The sequence below is a fragment of the Thunnus maccoyii genome, chromosome 17, assembly GCF_910596095.1.
Source record: "Thunnus maccoyii chromosome 17, fThuMac1.1, whole genome shotgun sequence".
NCBI lineage: Eukaryota > Metazoa > Chordata > Actinopteri > Scombriformes > Scombridae > Thunnus > Thunnus maccoyii.
Genome location: NC_056549.1, coordinates 23217808 through 23235090, shown reverse-complemented (window position 1 = coordinate 23235090; position 17283 = coordinate 23217808). Strand labels below are relative to the sequence as shown.

Here is a 17283-nt window from a genome sequence, read left to right as displayed (position 1 = left end):
TACACTATAAAGCCGGCAGCTGCAGCTAAAAAAGAAAAGAAAAATCAACCACTGTCCACAAATACTCTTTGCATCTCACATGTTTTTGCTTTGCTTTTTCTGGATTTAGCTTCAGTCTGTCTTCTCACCAGCCTCAACAAAGGCAGCAAGGCTATTACACACACATTACAACCCTTGAACTACTGATCGGCAAAGCTTAAAGAACAAAGGAATCACATTTTCACTAATGTACGTTAATTAACAGCCACACCTGCATAAACTGATCAACCGGTAATGAGGAATTACAGCATCAGCGGCATTAAAACAGCCTGACAAGTGGGCCCTTATCCACAAGGACACACTTTTTAAGTACACACTCATGTGACTGTGTCCTCCAGTGAAGTCCACATGAAGGCATGTAAACCTCAAATCACATCAAGTCATTTTACATGTTCATGTCCCTCTAACGCAAACTGACTGAGATATCGCTGACTACTTTGGAAGACTTGATCGCAGCCTGTTTTCTGTTTTAACCTCTGTTAACCACAATTGCACACAAAATGCTTTTTAATGGTATGGTCAGTGGAATATAGGTGAGGTAAATGCAACAAATTAAGGCTGTTGTAGTGCTGAAACACTAATTGATAAGTCTACAGCTGCAACCATTAGTCAATTAATCAATTACTCGATCAACAGAAAATTAATCGGCAAGTATTTTGATAATCGAATAATCATTTTGGTCATTTTTAAAGCAAATGCCCAAAATTTGCTGTTTTTACTTCTCAAATGTGATGATTTAATGCTTTTCTTTGTCATAGGTGATAGTAAACTGAAGAAAACGTCTTTGGGTTTTGAACTGTTGGTCGGACAAAAGAAGACGTCTCTGGGAAATAGTAATGTTCATTTCTCACTGTGAAGACTAAACCATTAATGCATTAATCAAGAAAATAATTGCCAGATTCATTGATAATGAAAATAATTGTTAGTTCCAGCGCTAGATAAGTCGATTGACAGAAAATTAATTAACAACAGTGTTGATAATCTATCATTTGTGGAAATTATGCCAAACTTTGATTGGTGCCAGCTTCCTGGTTTTCTCGGTTTTGGTTATTTATGTCACTGTAAATTGAATAATTTGGGGTTTTTGGACTGCTGGGTGGACAAAAGATTTGGGCTCTGTAAAATTTTTAATGTTCATTTTTCAATGTCTCTTATTCCTCATATTTAAAAGTGTTGTCGTTTGTTGATGCCATGTCTCAATGTCTGCCTCCATTAACTGTCTTCATGTTGTTTTGGGGGTTGTCTTTGTGTGGGGAAGCCAAAGACTAATTCCTACATTGCAGATGATAAAGTTACTAACTAACAAAATCATTAATAAATTAATTGATGAAAGAATTGACAGATTTATCGATAATAATCATTAGTTGCAGATCTAGCTGGAAGAAGTATTGCCATGCTACTGAGAAGGTCTTCAATAACATGTATCATGATGTAAAACTAATTTAAAATGCTATATAAAATAATCTAATGGAAATTTGATGCAATGCACTGTGTTCCATTGTTATTTATTACTTTTCCCAGATAACTCTGAAGCTTCAACAACAAATGTTATTCTTTTTGAATCACAATTTGCTTGCAATCATTAATTTATGTTTTGTAGAATTTTGTAAAATTAAAAATACTTTTACACTTATAGTTAATAAATGGTCGGACTGAATGATGACCCTGCTCTAAATCATAGTTTTAAAACATGAAGACAATCCTCTCTCCCCCTCCAGGACATACATAAATTCATACACATAAGGGTCATTTGTGTTTTAAGATCATAATGGATCTCATGTTCATTGAAGGAGTGAGGGGCGACGGGCTGTAAGCTATACAAGATGAATAATTCTAGATGAATAATTCAAATCATTATAATGAATAAACGGAAGGCAATTAGCCTGCTTTAAGTAGCAACTCGTGATTCAACATAAGCACGAGGCAACAAAGATAAGAGGGGTTTCCCTGAGTCAACAAGGCACAATCACCTGCTTTGTAGAGAGGCGAGGGAGAGGAGACAAAACACCAATAAACACTAATGATGAAGAGAGCCTCTCAGGCGTGACATTACCTACTTTTAGAGTGTGTTTCTGTGAGTGTATTTTTGTCAGTGACCACAGCGAGGCTGCAGATGTGCGGTGGAGCATAAAAGGTTCGGGGAAGAGATGCTCTCTCAGTGTGATCGAAAAAGCCTTTGTTGGGAGTCCCTGAACAGCCCATCCTGATCTGCTGAGGAGAGGATGACGAGGATGAAAGGGAGGACAGTCCACCACCATCATCTCTTTTGTTGTCCATCTGCTGTCTTAGCCGTTCCGCCAGTCTCTTGACAAGCTTAAACCCCCCCCCCCCCCCCCTTCTCCTGTCACAGGTGTGAACCCCAAATGGTAAAAAAAAAAAAAAAAAATCCTCACTGAGCTCCTCTCATCACATGTGCCATAATTGAGCTTCTAAATTGAAGGCACAACTACAAAAGGCCACCTCAAAATCATATAGCAGTTGCAGTTTCTTTATGTTTTGTCACTTTAAAAAAATACATCTTTTATATAAATATAAAAATCTGGATAAAGATGTAAATCTCTTTTCCATTCTGAGGTCTGAGCAATCATTTGTTTCAAACACAGAGCGGACAAAATAGTCTTTCTTGCATTACTAATGACATGGACCAGCCTTCATTAATAAGACTAGTAGCTTAAATCTCTTGTCATCTTCAATGGAAGTAGAAAGGACATCGGTGTATTTTCAGGTTTTTACATTTCCTCTATATCACTGTCCTTATTCAGGTTTTAGACATCAGAAGCCAGCGCCATCACTGAGTAATAGAAACTACACAAATATTTTGAAACCTAAAAATAAATTCATCTGGACTGCTGCCTGTGTTTGGGTAGAGAAGCATATCTCACTTTACTGGAGACCATCAGGACACACAGTCAGCACATTTCACTTTCTTTTAGTTGGAAGAAAGAAAAAAAAATATTTTTAATGAGGAACCTATAAAACACAGATAAATTAACTAGAGCTGCGAGGATTAGTTGATAATCGGCAACAATTTTGATAATCAAATCATCATTTTAGCCATTTTCTAAGCAAAAATGCTAAAACTTGCTGGTTTCAGCTTTTCAAATGTGATGATTTGAAGCTTTTCTGGATCATAAATGATCGTAAAAGTAAATCTCTTTAGATTTGGACAGTTGATCAGACAAAACAAGACATTTGAAGATGTCATCATAAGCTCTAAAATAAAAAAAATCATAACAGGCATTTTTCACCATTTTAAAGACAAAACAGTTTACCGAGAAAATAATCAGCAGATTAATCGATAATTTAAAATATTCGTAAAATGCAGCTCTTAAATCAGCTGCAGCAATACTGATTTAGATTCTTGTATCAGGATCATCATTCAATTTTCAATAATGAGCATTTATTGTGAAACATTGAGCCAGATAACATGAGATTTGAGAGCTTTCAAACGTCTTACATTCATGTACAGTTTAGGAGATTTCACTCATCCACTCTGCCTGCCCTGTTTGCCATGTCAACCTGGATGAGCAGCTAAAAATGGGTAGATGAATGGATGGAGAGCGACTATACCTGCACCCACAAGCCCTGTACAATACACCTATAATGCTGGAGTAAATCCATGCAGTGCCGAAGGATTACTAAATCTGAACAGTGAGCACTGCACCAACATCAGAGATGTTTCACATTAGAAAATCTGTTTTTGGCTTGAATGAGTCAGAAGCAGTCATAATTAACTAGGGTTGGGAGATATGACTGTATAAATGTATTAGAGGTCAGAGATTTTTACATTTTGTTCATACCTAGTAGTAATATCTCTGAGTGTAATAGGACATGGTGAGCAACACTGTAAATCAATGAGTAAGACTGCTTTATAGCAATACAGGAATTTGATATTATTGCATCAGTGTAATGAAGTGCTGATGTTTATTTTCTCGATTAGTTGATTAGATGTCAGAAAATCTTAAAAACTGTTGATCACTGTTTCCCAATGAGAAGATAATCAGTTTACTGTCATAGAGGGCTTAAGAAACCAGAAAATATTCACATTTGAGAAGCCGGAATCAAAGAAGTATTAATTGATTATAAAAAATAATTGCCGATTAATTTTCTGTCAATCAACAAATCGATTCATTGACTAATCGTTGTAGCTCTGATGATTACATTTTAATAATTTGACTACCATGTAAAAATCTGCAAATGTGGTCATCTGCAGTGCACATTTCCCTACAAAGTTTAATGTCACATCTTGAACCTGTACTTATATTATAGTGTGATAAAACAGATATTTAAGAGTATGTAAACCTCAAGACATTTAAAGTCCCCTTCCACTCAAAAGTACGTTTTTCTTCTTTTTCCATTCTTTTGAATGTTTGAGCTTCACTGTGCAGAATGATGTATGTGAAGAGTTTAATACTAGAAGTCTGTTTTCACATTCATCTGCTGAAAGTGGAAAGTTTCTCTGTACTCATTTTAAGAGGTGGGCTTACGAACATGATTTGTGACATCACAACTAGTTTGGATCCAATCCTGGTCCAATATTAAACTTACACAAGTGTGATGTAGAAACTTGAAGCCTCCACTGCACATACACTAAGAACAGACTTTACAGTGAAGTAGGAGACATTTAAACAAATTAAATATATTTGCATATTCAGAGATTCTGAATTTTTTAATGAGGGAGGAGTAGATGTCATTTTAAGGATTTTAACAAGATAATTGAACTTTTTTTGTGGAAAACCATATCAGACACAAATCATTATTCAAAGTAGGGTATTTTATATACATCTTAAACAAGTCTGGAGGAGGTCTTTAAACAAGTGAGGCTGTACAGTGTCCCTTGTATAAATCAGTGTAAACTGTGAAGACCCCTGACCTACAGACTCCTTACACACCAGACTGCATTTACAGATGAGTCAGTTTAACAGTTAAGATCAACAAGTCTCACCTGACCCGCTATTCAGACGGGAAACTGCTTTTCTTGCCAACTCGCATTATATAAACCTCCTTACACTAATGTAAAGCATGTGCTAACGGTGATGCTCAACCCCCCCAAAAAAACCCTCTGCAGCAGCAAGCTACCGTTAGCATGTTAGCCTATAGCTGTCTCTGAGCTGCCAGGTTTCACAGAAAACACAACAGCAACTGTAAACCGACTGTATGTGAAAACACACCAAACACAAAGTCAGTGTGATTAAAGCAACGCCAATTGTTGCTACCAACGTCTGTGTTTGAGGTCAGCTTAGCCTTCATGTTATGCTAGCCTGCTAGCTGCCAAATGAATGGGGGGTTGGGCTAGCCCTCAGCATACAACAGCCGTTACACAGAAACAACTCACCTGGTTGTAGTGCACCCTGAACGGTTTCAGATAGTCGGATTCTGTGCACGGAACGACTTCAATGTTGTTAATCTCTTCCATAGTTCAGAGCTGGAGCGGGTTGGTGGCTCACCGATGTCTTGTCTGTCACCGCACACAAACTGACAGTGAAGGAATGTCTACGGAAGCCTGCAGAGGACATGAGACTGTCAGGGTAGCACAAGAGTTGGAAGGGAACAACGTCAAGGATGGTCGATAAAAGATGAAAAAATACAAGCATTTTATGGACCAGTAGCACTAATAGTAATGACTGCTTAAAATGGTTGTTTTATTTATTTATGTTTTTATTTCCATGTGTGAAAATCAATATGTGCACATTACATTAAAAAAAAAAACCCAAACATGTTTACACAATCCTGCAGTTAAAATAAAACAGTTTACATTCTGACAAATAGTCAAATAAGAGATCAGAAAACATAAATGAATGAAAGGGATAAAGAAACTGAACAGGAAAATTAAGAGAAAAAAAAGAAAAAAGGTAACAGTGAGGGGTGGGAGCTGTGGATGTAGGAAACAGCAGGTGGAGTTGAGGGAGGATGTGTTAGGGTTGTTGTCCAAAGTGTTTGCCTAAAATATGGGTTGTAAAGTTGTGCAGTCTACCAGTCCAACTTAAATAAAGTGTTCACACAGCTGACTTTTGTGACCTTATTCATCATAAGGTAGCAGTGACTTTTTCCAGGTTTGAATGGTCTGACAGCTGATTGAGCCATTGTTGTACTGTTATTTTAGTCCTGTCTTTCCAGTGCAGTTACATGACTTTTTTTTTTGCTAGAGTTAATGAAATGAGGAGAAAGCTATTGAAAAGTGGGTTGATGTTAATAGTGAAGAGATCACCAAGCAAGCATCAGGAGGGAGACACTGGAATGCTGAGATGCAGAATGTATTTGTATTTATGTATTTACTGGGACCATGTAGGACTGGGACCATGAGATGAAATTTAGAGTCAGTGGTTACAGAGCTGAGTAGTTTTTAGCAGATGTTTTAATTGGTTTTGAATGTACTGATGGAACTGCTGCTCTTCATATTATCAGGTAGGACATTCCACTGAGTTGTGTCTTTCACAGAGAATGCTGACTGCCCAAATGTAGTGCGACAAAATGGTCTGGTACAATCTTGTATAGAGGATATTCTGGAGGATCTAATAACTTACGGAGTGAGTGTACTCATAGCCACATAGTGGAGGAGGGGCCAAACTATTTAAAATTTTATAAACTAGGCACAAATTTGAGAATAATCTAAAATTCTCAAAGTTCAGTAAATTCTATTTCTCCATATCTACAGTGATGGAAATGCATTGGCTTTTTGTCCAGAGTTTTTAGACTTTGTTTATATAAGGACTCAAGAGGTTTTATGGCTGTTTCTCCAGCCTGCCCCCAACATGTGGTGCAATAAGACATATGGGAAAGAATCATAACATGCATAAATATCTTGGCTGCAAGAAAGACAGTTTCTAATATGTCTAAAATTTGCTAAGTTATACTTCATGGTTTTAACCATTTTTTTTAACATGCTTCTTAAAGTTCAAATTTGGATCCAGTGTCACACCAAGATATTTAAAATCAGTGACTATGTCAATCCTTTCACCTTTGATGAGAATATCAGTGTTAGGAGGTTGTACCATGGTTTGAGAGAAAAACATACCCTCTGTCTTGTTTACATTTAGACTCAGACATGATTGATCAAGTCAATGAGTGATCCTTTCCAATGCAATTGTTAGCTTAGCAGCAGCTAACTGGGCTGTTTTTGCATGTGTGTACACAATGGTGTCATCTGCATACATTTGCAGTTCGACATCATGACACTGTTGGAGGGAGATCATTTATATGTAGGCTAAATAACAGGGGACCTAACACTGACCCTTGTGGAACACCCATTGTGCACTTTATGTTACTGGACAGTGTGTCCCAAACTTTAACACATTGTATCCTATTAGATAAATATGAAGACATCCATGCCTGTGCTCTAGATGAGAAGTTAAATTTAGAGAGTTTCGATATTATAACATCATGATTGACTGTGTCGAATGCTTTATGCAGATCTATAATTACAGCACCAATTACTCCTCCTTTATCAAGTCTTGATTTAATTTGCTCTATTGAGTGCAAGGTAGCAGTTTCAGTTGAATGATTTGCTCTAAAGCCGAATTGCATACAATATAGACCAAAAGTGCTTTTATTAAGAAATGTTGTCAGTTGTTCAATGGCAATTTTCTTGTTTCACAGCTGCTTAATGAAACTAGACTAATAAAACTGTATGTGTGTGCAAAGCCAGAAAGCGGAATAGAAATTGTCAGTTGAGCTGTTTGGGCACATGTATCTGAGTCAAAATGGTTGTTTTAAGTAATAATTGATTACGATTCAGTCAATTACAGTCACTGGTTACTCTGGGTTTAAAGCTTTGCTGCAGGAACTCTAACTGTTTAAAACTGTTGTTTAATAATGAATTAATAATTAACTGTTTATTTGAGTTGAGTTGGGCTCCAGTAAAATTAATCATATTAAGCATGTTGGCCAACATAACAATTTTGTTAAAAATAAACATGAATACATTTTAAAAATAACCAATTATTTCAAAAAAACAACCTGGGAAAATAAATTGATCTAATTTCACTTCAGTTTATTTATAAAAATAGACTTGTAATTTTTTGTATCATCAGAGGCTGTCTCAACAAAGATCTTGCACACCATAAAGTCTTACTGAGAGGTCCAAAACTCCTGACTGAAGGAACCAAAGAATCCCACACAGAAATAAAGAGAAAAAGAAACAAAGAAACAAAGAAACAAAGAAACAAAGAAAGAAAAATACAAGATCCGCTAACTAGGTATTTGTGAAGCTTTTAATTGCACAGTTTTAGAACTCCCCAAATTTTCCAGTTTTAGTGAAATGTAAGCAGATCAAGTCTAGTGAAAAATCTTAAATGGTACAAAGATAAATGATAAACTGCCAGAGGTAAGAAAAAAAAAAGAAAAAAAGTTTAACTTACCAAAAACTGCAAAATAATTAATAATTAAATAATAAAAAGTTAATAAGTAACAACTCATACCCAGCTAACACATAACATTCCCATAACATTCCTGGAAGGTTCCTTCCAGGTTTCTAGTTGGTAACCCTCCCACAACGTTCTAAGAGTGTTCTGCAAATGTTTTTGTTCAACATAACATTGCCAAAACATTCTAATAACCACACGAAGTTGAACGTTTTTTGGACTGCTTTATAGATCCAGGGCTAAGTTGAAGCTAACTCTGGGGATATCCCCGTCAATATAATCGGGTAATATAATTGGGAATACAAAACTAGGAAACTTGGCTTGGTTGTTGAAGAGGTGAAGCATTTATTTTCATAGTGAACATTCTGTTACATTCATTGCAGTGCTAACTCTTAGAGCATGATATCACGTAGTTCGCCTTCAGATGCATATTTAAAACCTTTTTACAGGATTCTTGTTTTGAAACAAATCACCTCAATTACCTGAGTCAGCTACAGCTGATAAAATCTGCTAGCAACATTTATTAATTCAGTGGACAAAAATCCATGGTCATCAGCTAAATGAAAAGCTGCTTTTGTCCACTTCTGTGTGAAATTGAAGACCCATTGTTACAAAACTAACTAAGAATCCAGATTGATAAATCTGCCACTGTTATTGTAAACTGCATGTGCTGTGCTAGAAGGAAGTTTTGACAGACATAGCAACAGTAACTAGGGGGGAAAGACAACAGGCAGCAATAGTTCCATCATACATGTATGATGTCATAACATCAAAGGAACAGATTCATTACACGTGTATGATGTCATCACCAGGTTACTTGCAAATATCAAGGGGATAGCTCCATTTCATGTGTATGATCTTGTCAGTACATCCGTGTATACGGCAGCTGTGATTAGAGTTCTGTCAATTGAGACATTTCATTTCAGTAGGAAATCCACAACTGTGAAACAGACTGCAATGGCTTCAAGACTACATTCAGCAGTCCTGGGATCTTACAACTGGACCCGGGACCTGATTTCCAACATTTACAGTGGGACAGAAAGGATGAACCTGGTGGAACAGGTTGAAGAGCTAAAGACTCAGCTCCAAATGGCAAATGAACACAATATCTCTCAGGAGAAGAAGGTTACTGACCTCTGCACCAGCCTGGCCTCAGAAGTGGAAGAAAACAAGACTCTCTGGGACCAGATTGAGTATTTAACCAATGAACTCCATAAAGAGAGAGACTGGAGACAGCAGCAGACTAGACTATGCCAGACAGAGAGGGCCAAAGCTGGCCAGGAGTACACCCAGAAGATCCAGCTCACAAAAAAACTGGAGGAATCTGAAAAAGAGTTGGCCCAGCAGAAGAGCAAGGAAGCACTGTTGGTGCTTAAAGAGAAGCAGCTGAGGGCAGAGTTTGACACGCTCACTGCTTCCTACAATAAGCTCTGTGAGGACTATTCTGATGTCTACAATACATTCAGCTACTTCACAGCAGAAAAAGAAAAAAGTGACTTGCTTCAGCAGCACCTTGAGGCACAGATTGCTGACAATGCAAACAAAGCATCAGAATACAAGACGCAGTTTCAGAGGATGAAGTTAAAGCAGAAAGCTCTGTATCTTAAAATGGAGCACGTGACAACAGTTGCTGCTGAGAAGGAGAGGAGCCTTTGTGAGGAGTTGGAGGACCTGAAAATTCAACTCCACCAAGAGACCTCAACAAACCTTGAGCTTGTTGCCAAGCTCAAGGCTGAGGAAGAGGAAAAACAGGCCCTCCAAAAACAGATCATCCTAATCATTAAAGACATGAAGGACAGGACAAGTGAGCAGAGGGAGAAATCCCCTGCTGTTTCACAGGACACAGTGGAAGAGGAGTCCACCACTGTGGTACGGGACTCCGAACTTGTGGACGAGGAGTCCACCGCTGCGGTGCGGGACTCCGAACTTGTGGACGAGGAGTCCACCGCTGCAATACGGGACTCCGAACTTGTGGAAGAGGAGTCCACCGCTGCGGTATGGGACTCCGAACTTGTGGACGAGGAGTCCACCGCTGCAATACGGGACTCCGAACTTGTGGAAGAGGAGTCCACCGCTGCGGTATGGGACTCCGAACTTGTGGACGAGGAGTCCACCGCTGCAATACGGGACTCCGAACTTGTGGAAGAGGAGTCCACCGCTGCGGTATGGGACTCCGAACTTGTGGACGAGGAGTCCACCGCTGCAATACGGGACTCCGAACTTGTGGAAGAGGAGTCCACCACTGTGGTACTGGACTGTGAACTTGTAGAAGAGGAGTCTACCACTGTGGTTCTGGATTCAGAACTCCAGGGACAAGCTGGCATCAGTCAGAGAGCTGCCGAGAACATCAAAAGGCCTTCTTTCTGGAAAAGATTCCGTCACTTCCTTGGTTTAAGGAAGAGAAAGAAGAAGATGCCAAAGGAAGATTCCACATCCGTCACTGAGTTCAACACCTGAGTGCTGGTGCTCAGGGGTTGGAGCTCATTATCAGTGGAATGCTGAACTTAAAATTTAACTTACAACCTTTAAAAAAACCTTTTAAAAAAAAAACCTAAAAATTTTTTTTAGAAAAAACCTAAAAAAAAAAAAAAAAACCTTTAAAAAAAACCTAAAAAAAAAAAAAAACCTAAAAAGGCTTTTAAAAAAAGCTTTAAAAAAAAAATTAAAAAAATAAAATATTTCAAAATATATATTCTGCCTTTATAGTTGTATCTTATATTTGTTACAGGTTATTGTTTAGTTTTACGGCAGCTGTTATGGTCACAAGCTGTCATTAGTTCTATCAATTGGTTGCCCACTGTCAGGAAGGCGGATCTTGTACGAGCCTGATACTAACAAAGCAGGGTATCGTTTTTTCATGTTTGCATTAAGTTTTCATCTGGCATTTTAACTCTTTTGAGCACAACACAAAACTACAATTTTAGTCCCACTATTGACAAGGCTCTTAGAAACTCAATTGTCAGGATGTAAATCAGTTCAATTTAACACTTGGATATTGTAAGGTTTAATGAACATTGCTGGGTATAAGGGCCACTAACAGAGTTTTAGTCTTTTAATCTTAGATTAAGTCTGAAATTATTTTTGTTTATGGTCAGAGTAAGATTTGGCTTGGTTTAACCTTTGTTACTCTGAAACACTGCTCTGGTTGAGTCCACATATTACATTCTAGGAGCCCGTTTCACCAAAGTGAGCTGCGAGTGCAGCTTACACAAATGTAAATCACAAATGGTGGCAGCATCCCCTTTCACAAATGATTTTCATTTACAAACTGATGATAAATTTACGAATTCTACAAGACTCTCATATACTCATGGGTCACAAGTGTGGTGTTTGATTTCATTAATGAAGCATCTCAAAATTAACACAAAAAATTGGTGAAAAAGGCCTGTGGATGTTTATGAATCTACAAATACTAATACTATACTAAGTAAGGTCAAGAAAAGTAAGTCCAGAGTCAAGTCCCAAGTCAAGACCAACAAAAAACAAGTCACAACAGGTACTGTTAGTACAATGTCAATTCCAAATCAAGATCAAAAATCTCAAGTCCTTGACTTTATCCAGTCCTAAACAAGTCATTATGCATCCTTCACAAAACATATTGTCATTTTAAACATTCAAATAGTTACTTAAGTATAGTAAATTTACAGAAATAATAAACGCTTTTTAAAATGCAAATGTATTACTTTCAGATACATTTCATTACATTTAAAGGAAACCGATCAGGTGTAGCTCCTTGTGGTATTCCTGTGACACAAGTACAGCCCTTTGTAATCTCTGAGCTGAACGTTCAGCAGTTCTTGACATTTCTTCCTAAAATGGGCAGTGGCAGCACTAGATCTGCTATTAAAAGGTGTCACTCATGTCCATCTATCTCCAAGCACATGAAAGCAGGTTGTACAATGTTTAGTTCTGACACATCAGCACTATTGCCCTGCAACATGTTCTGCAGAAGCTAGAACCAAGCAGCACGTCTGGTCACCAAGGTTGAGGGAGCGCCTGCTGGTCTCTCCTGGCTGACAGTGGAGGAAAGGCTGGTGTGTAGTTTTTTAAACCTTTTTCTGGTAACCTTCTATGTGAATAATCTATGTGAAATCTTGAATGTTGATGCAAACAGTTCCTACAGGTCTCTGACTTTAGCCGATTGCTTACAAACTCTGTTTGTGTAAAAGCATGGAGGAAGAAGTGTGAAAACTTTTGCTGGATCCAGAGTTGGTGACTTGCAGAGTGACTAGCAGCCTGGAACAAAAGAGCAACCACAGCATCCTGCAGAGCCATGCAGCACCCTCTGGTCCAGTTCCTCCTTCAGCAAGTTAATGATCTGAAACATACCCACATACTTACTACCTTAGAAAAAAAAACAAGATGGTAGGCTTCAAATCATGGACTTGCCAGCGCAATGGTCATCGAGCTGGTTTGGGATGAACTGAACAGAAGGGTGAAAGTAGAGCAACCTGACAGTGCAACACTTCTGCAATAGTGTTGGGAAGAACTTTCAGAACAATATTGGGTTTCCATTATAGAAAGAATGCCACAAGTGTGTTCAGCTGTTATATTAGATATTAAAAATCAGATAAAATTTTGTCAAACAAAAAGATTCAGTTGTTTCTTTTTTAAATCTCCAATTGTTTATTGGTTCTATGCTTTAATTTCAGAGTACATTGAGATATTAAACTATGTAAATTTCAATAAAAACTGGATAAAGTGAAGTGTTCTAAAACTTTTGACCAGTAGTGTATTTCCTGGCAGGTTGCCTGGCAACCATTTTTGTTTTTACACTTCCTTTTTTGTACAGATTATTCACACAAGATATGATGTATAAATAAGTGAACTTTAGAGGTGCTGGTAGGTGGATTTTGTTACCTTTCGACAGATCCTGGCTAGTTGTCTTCCCCTGTTCCAAGTCTTTGTGCTACGCTAAGCGAACTGGCTGCTGGCTGTAGCTTCATACAGTATTTACCGTACAAACATAATAGTGGTATCAATCTTCTCATTTATCTCTTGGCAACAAAGCGAATAAGTGTACTTCCCAAAATGTTGAACTATTACTTCAAAATCTCAGTCATAATAACTTAGTTGTTGTCAGGTGCTAGCCACTGTTTTAAAAAGCCTTATCAATCTTTTTAGGACTGACAGCAGGTTCAAATCCTGTGTTTTGAGTTTAGGTAGTGGGGTGACCTTTTATACCAAAGACTGCACCTTTAAATGCCCTACACAGTTTCTTCTTAGATGAAACATGAAGAGAAGTCCAGCATCGTCACCGTGCTGAATAAAGAATACGAGGTGGGTGTGGAAGCTCTTTCTCACCGACCCTGCCTTGAAGGGTGAGGCTGGATGATGTCACCCTCTCACATCAATAACAGCCTTATAATGGAAAACAATCTGCAGAGCTCCAATCTCGATGGGGCTGACTTCCTCCAACAAATGAGCCCCAGTCCACCGCCCACTACACAAGGACAGGACGTAACACTTTTGCTGAGCTGATTTACATCTAAATAAATACAGGCATAGACGAAACAATGTGCAGACCCAAAAGAGGAACCGGCGTCTCTCTTCTGGGCAAGTCCAATTTATATTGCCCGATCCGGCCAAGCTGCAGGGCACGATAAGATGGGAGGGACTGCTGAGTTGAAGCATTGTACAGAAGTCACACTGTTCTGGTTTACACTCAGAAAAGTGGACACAAAAGAAACTATGGCACAAGTATGATGGGGTAAAATGAGATGAAGGCATACAGAATTTTTGAATAGCTATTCATGAATGATGTTCTTTCCATACATTGAGCTACTGTCTGTAGTGGGGATGGTTCACCAATTATGCCACCAATTTATTTGTTGCCATTGGTGTTTAAGTGACATGGGTGATGTTTGGACAAAAACTCAGCCAATGTTCTGTGTCATTTTCTCCCCATGTGATCCAAACACAATAACATTGTGTTTTCCAACAAAATGTAATCTTCTGTGAATACTGTCTTTTTCATTGTTGAGTTAATCCTGATCCAAACTGACAACAGATATCCACTACATTGCTTTGATTTTTTTTTTTAAATTTATTTGCAGGAGATCATCTGTGGTCACTGAAAATCCAGTTGCCTTTTGCAGCCTTGCATGTGAGAAATCCAAAACTTCATCTCCATCCATCATGCTGGCAAAACAAAACTTCTGTCAACACCTGCATTTTACATGGAAATCAATCAAACGACCCCAATCTTTCAATTTATTAAGAAAACAAATAAATAGAAGTTGTTTTTTTAACGAGAACAAGGAGTGAATTTTCAAGAGTCAAAGATTTACTGGCTGGTGTTATGGCATATTTTTCTCATCACCAACAAATCCAGTGAAAAGACCAAAGCCACCAATGAGTTAGTCCACATCTCAATACGTTCCATCTTCCCCACCTTGTCTGTAGCACTCAGCCTACAGGTTCCTGCTGAGTACATTTAACTTTAAAAACATGTAAGAAAAAAATCTGCTGAGTGCTGAAAAGCTTTTAGCAAATACTACTCAAACTGGAGTAGCCATAACAGTGTTTGCTTAGGACTATTTCCAGCTGCAGATTAATACCAACTTGTGCACTAGTGAGTATTTATGGCAGCAGAACGGTGTAGGGTTTAACTTGATGTGTTTTTAATAGTTTTTGGACAAAACTGGAGATCTATGACACAGAAGAATAAACTATATCAGGCTTTGGCTACACAGGCAAACCTTGTTAGTAGCATCAACTCATTGTTGGTTGTGGTTTTGGTCATGAGATTTGTTGACGGAAAGAATATTGTGAGCCTTATCCTTTAAAGCTTTATTGGCCTACGCACGGGAAATGTGTTTCATTGTACAATGAAATTCTTAGAAAAACAAAGAACAGGTTGAAACAGTTTTGTCATTCCTAAGGATGCTGCCTTGTGGAAAGTGGAAATACAAGAAATACAGGAAGGGATGAAAGGTGAAATACATAACTGCAGTGAACATCATACTGTAAAGGGTGGGTGCATGTTCCTGTTACAGCAATAAAGACATTAATCTTCCCTAAACTGAAAACTTACAAACAATTGAGATGATGCATTTCACTTCCTCTCACTTTATCGTACAATAGGACACTACGGGTGAAAATAGGGAAAGATTAACATTCCAGTATGTGACTGCTTACCTGAATCATTCATGCTGGACAATGAGTTTTGCAATGTACCATATGGGAAACCCATATCTATATGGAAGCTATATCACATCTTTGTTACCTTTATATGTGTGCATTTCTTTAAAAAGAACACATATGAATATAAATTAACGTCTTTTTTTACAATTTAATATTTATCTCAGCATTCCTTGCACTCTTCACTTCTTTGCACTGTTTGTATCCTGTTTACAGTTCACAGAAACAGTTCTACCTGTATATAGACATTCCTTGTGTATATTTCTGAAGATTGTTGTGTTGTTATTCTGTGTAAAAACACTGAGAGCTGCTAAACTGGAGTCAAATTCCTTGTATGTGTAGACATAATTGGCCAATAAAGATGATTCTGAATATATGTGAAACTTACTGTATTTTTTCTACATGGTGAACTTTCATGCCACAGCCTTAATCCTCTCCAGGGCCTCATTGGAACATCACCCACAAAAAGGCCTCCAAAAATCTTATCAGCTCCTCAGCTGGGTCCTGGGGCGCCTATAACGTGTTAATCCCATCCTTCCACGAACATGCGGGTGCAGGGCCCTTTCAGTCATGACCAATTACTGTCTGCAGGCGGCTGATGCAGGCCAGGCTTCCTCAGGCTTAGGACAACGCCAAACCTGGAGCCTCCCAAAGTCTCCAAACCTCCTGTCTGTCTCCTCTTTTTGTCTTTTCTGTCTCTTTTATAAATATTATAAATATTATTTAAATCTGTCCATCTCACTTTCATGTTTGGGCTCTTTTGGTTTATTAAATCACAATTTTTATACTAATTTAAACACATTTCAATAGTTTTCATCTTATCATTATACAGTGGACTACATATACATTTACAGTACTAATTTCTATGGAAAGTAGTTAAACTGTGTAAATTCTAATGCAATTTTTGATATTTTTTCTTATGATGATTCTTGGTTTCAGTGGAACATTTTAACATTTCTTGATGTAAATGCTGTTTTCTCATTCAGAAGAATAAAATAATGCAGAAATTGGAACCCATTATATATATATATATATATATATAAAATGTTACTGATTGATTGATTTTTGCCAAAAAAATAAGGTCATGAGTATGTTTCGGTTGGACTTCAAAAAACTTGATGATTCATAACATGAACTATAAATATCCCAACAAACCACTTGTTATTGTGGAAACTTTGGACTAATCCTTATTTTAAAGGTAAAAAACTCTCCAGTGGTCTATCCATAGCATAGTTTATCAGTCAGGGTCAAGCAGGGATTTGGGCCAGAGCCTCAGGGAATGCACTTAGTCAAGGTGGCTGATGCCCCTCTGTTAGCGAGCTCAGGGTGTGGGTCAAGATGGCCGGTATCCACACGTCCAGCAGTCTGGACGTTCAGCCGCCACTCGCCTTGTCCAGGAGACGCTCCTAAATCCTCCAACGCGAGCTTGGATGTCAAAATAGCGCCATGTGTCACAAGGGCACTCGATAATGAAGCACAGAAGTTTGGATGTTGTGTGGTTTGGTTGTGCAAGGAGATGATGGAGGGTCCATGTTGAAGACAGTGAGACATGAAGATGACAGAAAAATGAGGTGATCAAGTTCCATATAAATTGATGGGGAGACCGTTTTCATGTTGTGGCACATTAAGATATATTGGTGCAGCTTTTAAAAGGGCCACAATATATTCTCAGTTTCATTGCAGGTTTCAGCCAAAGACATTCAGAGCTGTAGACTTAAAAACTGGACTCATGTCAGACTTA

The 17283-nt window shown here is 38.1% G+C and overlaps 2 protein-coding genes across 3 annotated transcripts in view; one reads left to right on the top strand and one right to left on the bottom strand.

The window, feature by feature from the left end:
• nudt14 (nudix (nucleoside diphosphate linked moiety X)-type motif 14) overlaps positions 1 to 5557 on the bottom strand; it is a 32708-nt gene extending 27151 nt beyond the window's left edge. The window contains exon 1 of one of the 2 annotated variants that reach the window (XM_042390959.1): positions 5375 to 5557. In XM_042390959.1, the coding sequence (XP_042246893.1) occupies positions 5375 to 5455 (81 nt within the window). In that variant the 5' untranslated portion in view covers positions 5456 to 5557. The remainder of the gene's footprint in view (positions 1 to 5374) is intronic. The other variant, XM_042390958.1, reaches the window with a different exon arrangement.
• A 3182-nt stretch (positions 5558 to 8739) lies between these two features.
• LOC121882613 (centrosomal protein of 128 kDa-like) lies at positions 8740 to 10958 on the top strand. The gene is made up of 2 exons (XM_042390981.1): positions 8740 to 10112; positions 10158 to 10958. Exons 1-2 carry the CDS (start codon positions 9357 to 9359, stop codon positions 10854 to 10856), a joined length of 1455 nt encoding a protein of 484 aa, XP_042246915.1. The 5' UTR covers positions 8740 to 9356; the 3' UTR covers positions 10857 to 10958.
• Positions 10959 to 17283: the final 6325 nt, after the last annotated feature.